The sequence below is a fragment of the Delphinapterus leucas genome, chromosome 6 (genome assembly GCF_059928025.1).
Source record: "Delphinapterus leucas isolate spDelLeu-1000000601 "Yukka" chromosome 6, BTC_Dleu_Yukka2, whole genome shotgun sequence".
NCBI lineage: Eukaryota > Metazoa > Chordata > Mammalia > Artiodactyla > Monodontidae > Delphinapterus > Delphinapterus leucas.
This window is the reverse complement of record NC_143134.1, coordinates 121,528,193-121,538,783: the sequence shown is the minus strand read 5'-3', so window position 1 is coordinate 121,538,783 and position 10,591 is coordinate 121,528,193. Positions and strand designations below refer to the sequence as shown.

The following is a 10,591-nucleotide window of genomic DNA, read 5'->3' as shown; positions in this document are numbered from 1 at the left end:
ACTTAAGGCAAGGAACCACCTTCCTCCAGCCGGAGGCACGGTGCTAGGCACACAGCGGACGCTGGCCGTGTAGGAGCTTCTAGTAACAGGACTGCTGATGACCATAGTAACATCATCCACGACAAAGTAGCCCATCTGTGCGCCTCCTGGCCTGAACTTCCCACCGGGGACCGCGGAGGCAGGGCGGCGTCTGCCAACTCGGCCACTGACTCAGCGCACGACCCCCGCTCCCGGGGCAGTTGGGGGCCAGGGGAGAGGGCGCCCAAACAGCACCGGAGGGCCCCAGCCTCTGGCCGGAGTGGGCTGGGGGTCAGACATCACTCCGACTACTCACTCCAACCGCACCGGGCGCTTTTCGGGGGGCCGGCCCGAGGCTGGGGAGGGGCGGGGCGTCTCCGGAGGCTCGGGCCGCCTCCGGGCTGGGCAGGCGCGGGGCGCGAGCGCGGGCGCGGGCGCGGGCGCGGGCGCGGGCGCGGCGCGGGCGCGGGGCGGGGCGGGGTGGGAGCGGGGGCGGCGCGCGGCGCCCGCGGCTCCTCCGCAGCGCGGCCGGCAGGTGGGCACGCGCTCGCCGGGCGGGGGTCCGGCCGGGCCGCGCGCCTCCCCCGGAACTCGGCCGTGCCATTCCCATGATGCCCAGCCACCGGGCACGGCTTCCGGAGCGCGGCCGCCACAGCCCCGCCGCCGCCGCCGCCGGTAGGTCCGGGGAGGGAGCTCCGGGGGCCGCCCCGCCCCGCGCACGCGCGCCCCGCCCTCCCGCGCGCGCCCCCGGCGCCGGCGGCCCGGCCCCTCCGCGCCGGGACCCCGCCGCCTCCCCGGGACGCGGCGCGCGGGGCGGGGGCCGGTGCGGGGCCGAGTGGGAGGAGGGGGCCTGGCCGGAGGGCGGGCATGCAGGCCGCACCGCGGCGCCGGGCCGCCGGGGTAGGGGCCGCGGCGGGCGGGGCGGGCTCGGCCCGGCGCCGGGTAGTTAGCTGGCGCGGAGGGCGGGGGTCGCGGCCTCAGAGGCGGCTCCTGGCCGGGACCCCCGCCTGCGCGCGCCCGCGTTCCTCGAAGCCGGCCGGGCGCGGGGCCCAGGTGAGGCGCAGGTGAGGGTCCGCGGCGGGACGGCTTCCGGCGCGGCCGAGGGCCCGGGGCCCGGCCCCCTCCCCGCTGAGATCGTGCCCTGCGCCCCGCCCCGTGCAGCTTCCCGGAGGGTCACCGGGCCTCTCGCCCCCAAGCCCCCCGAGCCCAGAATATAACCCGGGCGCAGCCCTGCGTGGAGGCCCGACCCCTTCCTGCCAGAGAACCGGGTCGCCTCTCCGGGCGCCGGGATCCCTCCTGGCAGAGGCTGCGCTGGGAGTGAGCGCCCCCAGGCCTGGAGCAGAGGGCAGGGCAGGGTCAGCCGGGAGGGTCTCGCCTGGCCTCCGGCCCCCTAGGCACTGGCAGTGGCCCTGCAGCTTTGCTGGGGAGCCGTCCTTGCCGTATTGTAAAGTCTCATCTTCCGCAGGCCAGGGCCGGAATTCCAGCGCACGCCCACTTCAGGCTGGCCCTCCAGAGAGGGCCCTCCTTCTGGGCCTTGTATCCCGACCCTCACCTCCCTATTACCTGGGGAAAGTCCAGCCTGGGAGGGAAGGGCAGGAGCTGCACAGCATTAATGGCGAAGCCACATCGCGTGCGGGGAGCCAGACTTGGCCAGGGGATGAGCGTTAGCGAGGTTCTGTCCTCCTGGAGGTTGGTGTCGACTGAGAAGAGACCCAGGTGCCCTCCTCCACTGTTCAAATTCTGGCACCACATGGCTTTGGGGCGCAGGGCTGGGTGTCCTCACAGCCGCCCTCCAGACCTGGTCCCCGGGTTCTCGAGGAGCAGGGTGGCAGTTTGGCAAAGCGAAAGCCCCCAGGCTTCAGCCCACAGTCTCTCCAAGTACAGTTTCGGGGAGTTTTCCAGAATGATTCATCTCATTGTGGGTGATTGTTTTAAAGCCACAAGCTGTCGCTGGAGACGCTCTCTGAATTTTTAACCTCATTCTTGCGCTAGGTAATTTGACAGTTCAGAAAACTGCCCACTAGGAGTCCGAGCTCTCGATGGTCATTTAAGAGCTGTGAACATGGTCAAGGTGATGAGTAGAGAGCAGCGCTTTTCCTTCCGCCCACTCTGCTACCTGGAGTGGAAACCACTGCAGCTTGGGTTCATCCTTGGGCCCACTTTTTCAGATAGCAGTGCTGTTTAAGAAGTTAATATTCTTTATGTAGACTCTTCACAGTTCAAGGCCTATGCAGATGTCTCGTAATCTCTGTCATTTTGCCAAGGCAGCTTGAATGATGACCACAGCAAGGTGGGCACAGCCCAGGGAAAGAGCCCTCCCCCTCCCCACTGTTGCTCCCCACTGCCCTTGGGAGGGAATCTCCCTGGAGGGTGGTGCTGTGGGAGGGATCGTGGACTGTTATGGGTGCTCACATCTGAGGACTGATAAATAACCTCACATGTTCCCTGCCGTCACCATCCTACAGGATCAGCCCGATGGCCCAGGAGAGTTGGGAATTAGTTGTGGTTAACTGTATTTGGCCTCAGGGTAAGTTCTTCCAAAATTGAATTTTGAGCCCTTAATGTGATTTCTTTCCCCCCAAATACTTACCAGCTGTAGTTTCAGCCTCTGAATTAGGTCTCTGATTCTCTTTAATCTTGGCAGTCAAAAGTCCGTTTAAAAAGTGGGCACCAGATGCTACAGCGTAGAGGTGGGGGGACGAAGACCCAATCCCTGAACCGTTCTGCAAACGTCACGCTGAACCTGGACTCGAAGAGAATCGCAGGTAAATGCAGCAAATTCTTTTACATTATAGAGTCTCACTTTCTGAGCATAAGGAGTAATAGCAGAGGACTTCCTTCTGAATTGGTCATGCCCTCTGGTTAATTGCTGGTCCCACCTGTTTGGGCACGTCTGTGCCTAGGTGGCTGGGCTAGGCTTTCCTGGAAAGGACTGTGGTGTGTAAACACAGGATTCTGTGCTCGTCAGGCAGGAAGCTCCTGGGGGAGAAGGATCTGCATGGGAAGCAAAGCAAACACACAGGCCACTTCCGGCCACCCCCCAAGGCCCCAGGGTGGTGACCGCCTTGCCCGGCACTGTTTGGAGTTGGAACTCGATTTCCCTGTTTCCACAAGCACTGCCAAGCTCTCCTCTTGCATCTCGGCTACTTTGCATTCCAGTTTGCAGGGGATCGGGAGAGGTCAGAGAAACATGTTAAGAGCTGACAGTCATATGTATTCTGCGTCTTTCTAATCGGCTGTGTACAGCCTGCGTTATGTTCCCCTCCCCGGCGGTGGTCCCAGACCTGTAGTGTAAAGGCTGTTGGGAGCAGGTCTTCAAAGTGTCCCCAAGACTATCCCAGTGGTTCTGCCGACCCAGCCACATTTGGTCTGAGATACAAAAGCTGTGGAGAAACCACACAGCGTGAAAAGGGGCACCTGACTGTGTTTGGGGCAACTTCTGTATTAATTACCTAAAAATAATCATACGGTCCCGTGAGACCATCTGGCAAATATACGTTCGACGTGACGCAGTGGTTGAGAGTCCGCCTGCCGATGCAGGGGACACGGGTTCGTGCCCCAGTCTGGGAAGATCCCACATGCCGCGGAGCGGCTGGTCCCGTGAGCCATGGCCGCTGAGCCTGCGCGTCCAGAGCCTGTGCTCTGCAACGGGAGAGGCCACAACAGTGAGAGGCCCGCGTACCGCAAAAAAAAAATAATAATAAATAAATAAATAAAATAAAGAGGCTTTGGTATAAGTGACTCTTTAAAGTTGTTTAGGGAGATAAATGTTTAAATGCTCCCATCAAGTAACTTCTCATTTCAGGAGCTGCTGATTCGCGTCAAGGTTGGACCCACCCACGACGTCTCACTGAACCTGGATTCATACTAGTTGTTCTTTTCCACCTGCAGAGAAGCACTGAGTCTTTATCTCATTGGCACCTCCTGACAACTTTTGGAGGTAAATAAAACCTCTGTTCCTGTATCGGAGAAGATGGACAGAGGGACGAGGAAAGGACACTCATGTGAGCTTCCGCGAGCTCGCTGCGGGTGGCTCGGAAGCGTTTTCTCATGAAGCTTCGTGGCCATCTTGCATCTACAGCCAAGGGAGATGAGACCCGGGAGGCGTGAGTGACTTGCCCTGGGACCCGCGGCCGGCTGGACCCTCACCAGGCCCACCGCTTCTCCATGACCTGACCTGGGGCGCCATCCCGGCGTGCCTTCTCCTCCAGGATGTGAAGCAGGCAGAGAAGCAAAGTGCCGCCTCTCTGCACGTCCCGTCGGCTAGGATGTATCTCATGAATGCGCCTCCTGTGCTCGCCCTGCCGTCCAAATGGGAGGCCTTTGGCCCACCCGGGAGCTGTAGGTTTCCCGGATGCTTCTCGGAGCCGAAGGAGGGCGTCCCGAGAGCGGCGGTGAGCGCCAAGGTGCAGGCGGTCATCAGCACGCTTCAGGGGGACGGGGCCACCCTGGGCATGAGTGGCGAGCATGGCCGGCAGAGAAGCCAGAGAGCGGAGAGGGGCCGTGGCACCAGGCTGGCTACCAGCCCCGCCTTTGCCGCCTGTGGTCTTGCTGTTGGTTTTGACCCCAAGGGGGAGGAGGAGGCCGCGGACCTTGGCCCCCTGGTGCTGGATCCGGACAGTGATGATTCCGTGGACCGCGACATTGAGGAAGCCATCCAGGAGTACCTGAAGGCCAAGAGCGGGGCCGCCCGGCCTCCTGCAGCCAGTCGATGCAAACCAGAGCCGCCTCCGAGCGGCACCCCGACCGCCCTGTGCCCCCCAGACCTTGCAGCTGGCCCCACTGGTGTCCCCGGCAGCCACAGGGGAGTCGGCCAGGACCAGGGCTCTGCCTCGCCACTCAGCGTGAGCAGTGAGGACTCCTTCGAACAGAGCATCCGGGCAGAGATCGAACAGTTCCTAAGTGAGAAGAGGCAGCACGAAACCCAAAAATGCGACGTTTCTGCAGACAAAAAACCAGACCCCGGTGACGGCTTGGCCCAGTCGGCGTCTAGATCCAGCAGAGAGCCGACGGGCAAGGCGTACCAGCAGGAGCTGGCGGGCGCCTGTAAGGAATTTACCTTCCGGAAGCCTCCCAGGTCCACAAAGGCTGGCGTGCTGCCCAGAGGCCCCAGGTGCAAGGTCACCGTTGAGCCCGCCGTGGCTGCGGGCCGCCCTGCAGAAGCATCCCCTGGTAAAGTCGGGGTCAGGAGGGGCACCGGCTCAGGGAAGAGGGGAAGGCGAGCCAGGAGCGCGGCCCTGGTGCCTGAGGCGGCCGACTCAAGCAGCGATGATGGCATCGAGGAGGCCATCCAGCTGTACCAGCTGGAGAAGAGGAAGGAGGCAGGTGGCGAGCCGCTGCAGAGGGCCCTGCCCGCGGAGGAGAAGGGCCCCGGGCCCCCTGCACACGGCACGGGCCTCTGCACCAAGAGCACCTGGCTCGAAGGCCACGGGAAGACCCCGGGCAAGAAGAAGCCGGTGGCCACCAAGGCCGCGGACTTCAGCCCGGGTGGCCTGGACCCCGACCACCCCTCCAGGCCTCCCAGGGAAACCGTGGCTCCTGCACCTCCAGGAAGTACAGCTGCCGAAAGCAAGTCTGTGGACGGGTCCCCGTGCCGCGCAGACACATCCGCGGAGCTGATGTGCGCTGAAGCGATCCTGGACATTTCCAAAACGATCCTGCCGGGTCCCCTGGAGGGCGGCACCAGATCCCCGCCCACCAGCCCACTCCTGTATCCCCACGACGTGCCTTCCTGCTCCGACGGTGACAGCAGCTCTGTGGACAGCGACGACAGCATCGAACAGGAAATCCGGACGTTCTTGGCTCTGAAGGCGCAGTCAGGGGGGCTGCTGCCCAGGACGGAGACGTGCCCGCCACCAGCACACAGCCCGCTGCTGCCGTCCGGCCTCAGCGCCTCGGCCTCCAAATCGCCAGACCTGTCACTGAGCTGCAAGAGGAAACGCGGAGCAGGCAGCACCGCCGTGCGGCCGTGCACGTCCAAGAGGACCAGAGACACGGCCGAGGCGCAGGAGGGCGCCCGGGACGCCGACCGCAGCCAGGGGAGAGCGCAGCCCAGCCAGGGGAAAGCCAGCGAGGCCCCGGGAAGGGAGGGTGAGACCTGGGGCCAGCCTCTCCCCTGCAGGACGGGCGTGCTGGGTGATGAGCACGGGGCTCCGGTCACGCAGGGTACCGTGTTGCCAGGCCCCGGGAAGGCGGCCGAGGCGAGGCGCGTGGATGAGAAGGAGAGTTCCGAGGACAAGAGCAGCTCGCTGGACAGTGACGAGGACCTGGACACGGCCATCAAGGACCTGCTGCGGTCCAAGCGGAGGCTCCGGAAGAGGTGCAAAGACCCCAGAGCCGGCTGCAAGAAGAGGGTCAGGTTCAGCACCACGGAGACGCAGTTCCTGGATAAAGTAGGGGGCTTCCCGAAAGACTGGAAAGACCGAAGCCCACATCTGCTGAAAAGCTGCCTCTCAAAGTCCAGAAAAGAGAGCCCGGGGAGACCCTCGCACGTCCTCTGCCAAGAAGCGGTGAGAGCAAAGCCAGATGGCGTGGCAGCCGAGGACGCGCCCCCGGCTCCCCGGTCCAGGGGCCAAGCTGCAGGAAGGAGCCTGTTCTCTGGTGAATCGGAAGCCCGTGAACTTCGTGGTCCGGCCCCAAGCCCCAGTTCCCTGTCTGATGACAGCAGCTCTGTAGACAGCGATGACAGCATTGAACTGGAGATTAGGAAGTTTTTGGCCGAAAAGGCCAAGGAGTCCGTGAGCGGATCAGAAATTCAAGGAGGGGGCCCCACCGCTCTCGGGACAGGGAATGGGGGCAAGCCAGAGCTGCCGTGCCGGAAAGTGCCACCTCCCGGCCCGGCCCTTCAGCCTGGCATGTGCACCCGGAGCCAGAGGTGCAGGGGGCCCTTGCAGCCGGCCGAGGGACCGAGGGGCCCGGGCAGAGCCTTCGCTCCGGCCGGGAGGAGCAGCCCCCGCGCCGAGCAGGCCTGCAGCCCTGCAGCCCTGGCCAGATGCGAACTGGTGCCGCCCAGGAGCGCCAGCGGGACCGCGTCTGCCAAAGGGTCACCAGCCAGTAGGAGAACCGCCTATGTGCCCAAAGATAAGAGCCCGAGGGGGGCCGAGGCTGCCGCGGGGGAAAGCGCATTGGCTCAGCTCCCGAGCTGCGTGGAGGCTGGCGCTCGGGCAGAGAGCCGGAGCTCACTGGCACGGACCCCAGGCGCCGAGCAAGAGGGGAGGCCCCGGGCCGGCCTCGCCCTGCCCTGGACTGACTTCTCCCCCCAGAGCCGGTTGCAGAGCACCTGGGCACTGAACACGAAAGGCAGGGACACGGCGGCGTGGAAAGGGGGCCTCAGGGGCCAGAGAGAGAAGCGGCTGGAGGGCCAGGCCCGGGGCTCGCCCAGCCTCGCCATGGACCCCAAGAGAGGCCTGCCTTTTGCCGGCTTCTCACCACTGCTCTCCACGCAGCTGTTTCACTTCGGGAAGAGTGTCTCCTGGGGCGGGAAGCAGGCCAGCCTCTTCAGTCCCCCCCTGAGCCTGCCTCTACAGGGCGCATCCTTCTCGGCCTTCCGAGAGACCCAGGCTGGCCACGGCCCAGTGTTCGGAAGCTCACACTTGCTGGTGAAGCAGGAGGGTGGCCGCTGGCCGCCCAGGAAGTCCCAGGCAGGGCTCAGTCTGCCCGACAGGAGGAACTCGGGGCCGGAGGAGAGCATCTTGGACCTGCGGTACAGGCGGAGGGGGGCGGACAGAGACGATGAAGACCAAGAGGCCCTGGGCAGCGACGCCAGCGAGTTCAGCGATGCGTCTGTGGAGGAGGGCGGCAGCCTCTTGGCCAAGGGCCCCGTCCTCCAGCTGTGAGCACGCTCCTGGCCGCGGCAAGTGTGGGCGAAGCATGTGTGTGCCCGTCCCCACATGTCACACGCTCCTGATGAAAGGGCGGAGCCCTGGAGGCCCCTGTACAGCCTGTATATATGTACACTAACGCGAAAGGATGTTTTTATTTAACAGATGTGTCCTGGTAAATATAATTTTTGTAGGCTTTTTGTAAATTATTTAAAGTGCTGTAAAAGATATTTTTGGTGAATACCATTGTTGGATTTTGTAGGACGTTCCTCGGGGCAGTTTTCCGTGGTCTCCACACTAGTCTTAGATCAGCAAACACTTGGTTCCGACTGTCCCTGCACTTGGGGTTGATCGCTGGTGGCCATGGCCAGTCGTGGCCACAGTTCGGGCCCGAGGAAGGCAGCAGCTGGTGCCCCGCCTGAGACATGCCAGAGCGCCCCAGCGGTCTTGGTTGGGACACCCCTGGACAGCACTTCTTATGTAAAAGAGGCCCGAGCATGTCTTCAATTGGAAAAGCGTTTCAAAGCACAATGGCCAGCGAGCAAACCGGCCATGCCAGTTGCAAGTAGGAGTCCTGAGTGAGATCTCAGGGCCGGTCACCAGTTCACACCTGAGGCCTGTGTTGTTTAATGTCCAGTCCTGTTCAAACATGACATGATTCTACCGGCTCAATAAACCTCTTTATACAGGAGCTGCCGTCCTTCGTTTTTAGTCACAGCTCTAAAAAGGTACCAGGCAGCCCGTGTGTTCTCAGTGCCCTTGTCCTGATCTGGGCAAAGCAAAGAGGCAACGGCTGCTTCATGGGTTCTGGTGCCCGGAGTCCTGAGGACCGAGGACAAAGCCCACCGCCCTCCGGGAACTGGGCTCGCTGGGACTGTGCTCCACCAGCAGGGGTGTGCCCGTGCTCTCGGTGTGTCTGAGCGGCGGTGCCACGCACACAGGGAAGAGCGTGGCATCCTGTACTTTGTGCTCTGAGGCTGCTGCGGTGCCCACAGCTACAGAAGAGGCAGGCGGGAACCTGCACACGTGAGGCTGAGCGCTGACGTTTACCCGCGATCGCCCAGCAAACTGATCGGCTGCCGCAATTGTGACAGCTCATCGGTAGCTGCGGTGGGCCTGGAGCAAGGTTTAATTTGCAGCTGAAGTTGTTATTCTGATGTGCAAGTGAATTTTCTACATGTTGTGCCCCCCTAGGTCTTAGCAGGATCACTTCTGTACCCAAATGGGGACGTGTGCCAGCACCCACAGTCAGTGTCCGCCGGGTCAGATGCTGTGACGAGCAGGCCCTGTGGACTCCGTGACCGGCCGGTGCCTACGCGCTGTGCATCCGATATTTCCGTTGTCGAATATTCATTCACTTAAGTGCTTCCTGGAAAAACAATCCATGCTTTAAATTTCATTTAATTTTGAAGGACTGCTTTTAACACTTGAAAACAAAAATCAGCTTGTTTTGTATATAAGAACTGGATTTTTTGTTTGTTTTTTTTTTATGCTAATAAATCAGGCACTGCTCACAAATCAGTTGATGTAGTCTGTCCTGTGCAGAGTGGCCTTTGCAGGATGGTGACGTGAGAACCCAACGTCTAGGACCTGCCAGTGTTCTTCTGTGTCATCGTGCACTTAGTCCTGAGCACCTCTCTGCTCCTGCGGCCCATCTCAGTCTCCCCCAGACCCTTTGCACCTTCCTCTCCCCCTGCCTCCCTAGCCCCAGTCTGTGTGCTTACTTGGCAGTGCAGGCCATGCCTGGTTTTCACAAACTGGACGTAGACGTGATCGTGCGGGCCCATCCCTGGATTGCCAACAAGCCATGCTGCGTGAAAGATTTTGCTTTCCCTCTCCCCAACATCCTAGGTCAACTCTGGCACACACTGGGGCCAAGGTCCGAGGTCCCCCTGCACCCTGTCTGCAAAGGGGGCTGCAGTGGGGGGCAGACGGGAGCGCTGTCCCTTAGTGATGGCTGTCTATACGTTTGCAGCCCTGGTACAGCTCCTCCGATGATCCGGGCCCGACCCTGCATCCGTGCATCACAGCATCCCCGGAGCTGCTGCATGAGATGGCACATGTGCCCGCACTCGTAGGAAGAGTCTCGGCAAGGATGTGTTACCAAATCAGGCTGTAATTACTAAGACCTACAGATAAGTCCGAACCAAAGAGCCCCTCTTGCTTCCCAATGGGGAGGGGGTGGGCGTCTATGTACCTGGGGCCACAGGTTCATTTCACCTAATGCAAAGAAGGGGGAGAGACCCGTTTTTTTTTGTTTGTTTTTTGAGGGGTTCTTTTTGCAGTATGTGGGCCTCTCACTGTTTTGGCCTCTCCCGTTGTGGAGCACAGACTCCGGACGCGCAGGCTCAGCGGCCATGGCTCACGGGCCCAGCCGCTCCGCGGCATGTGGGATCTTCCCGGACCGGGGCACGCACCCGTGTCCCCTGCATCGGCAGGCGGACTCTCAACCACTGCGCCACCAGGGGAGCCCCAAGAGACCCGGTTTTTGAGGTGTCTAATGCTCTGGGTTAGGTCATCCTGGGGTCACGGTGTCGCTGCAGGAACTGCCCCCTTTTCCGGAAAGAATGGGCCCGTTTCAGAAGTCCCAGCAGAATAGGATGGGAGTGGGAAGAGGGGGAAGTCCTGGAGGTCAGTGTTCGATGTTCACCACCCGCGTCTCCGCATCAAGGAGAGTGTCTTCCTAAAGAGAAGAGTCATGGACTTCCCTGGTGGCGCAGTGGTTGAGAATCCGTCTGCCAATGCAGTGGACA

The 10,591-nt window shown here is 61.8% G+C and overlaps 1 protein-coding gene across 4 annotated transcripts; it reads left to right on the top strand.

Moving 5' to 3' along the window:
* Nucleotides 1–488: 488 nt before the first annotated feature.
* Nucleotides 489–9,359, top strand: PPP1R26 (protein phosphatase 1 regulatory subunit 26). Of its 4 annotated transcripts, XM_089913948.1 has the most exons (5): nt 489–693; nt 2,226–2,308; nt 2,484–2,545; nt 2,663–2,783; nt 3,824–9,359. In XM_089913948.1, the coding sequence occupies exon 5, from the start codon at nt 4,287–4,289 to the stop codon at nt 7,851–7,853; it is 3,567 nt and encodes a 1,188-aa protein (XP_089770074.1). In that variant the 5' UTR covers nt 489–693; nt 2,226–2,308; nt 2,484–2,545; nt 2,663–2,783; nt 3,824–4,286; the 3' UTR covers nt 7,854–9,359. The 4 variants fall into 4 exon arrangements, with proteins under 4 accessions (XP_089770074.1, XP_089770075.1, XP_089770076.1 ...); XM_089913949.1 differs by lacking the exon at nt 2,226–2,308; XM_022578299.3 differs by lacking the exon at nt 489–693 and having other exon boundaries at nt 878–2,308.
* Nucleotides 9,360–10,591: the final 1,232 nt, after the last annotated feature.

Excerpts from the sequence above, each read along its gene's own strand:
- PPP1R26 (XM_089913950.1), top strand. The coding sequence starts at position 4,287 with ATGTATCTCATGAATGCGCCTCCTGTGCTCGCCCTGCCGTCCAAATGG.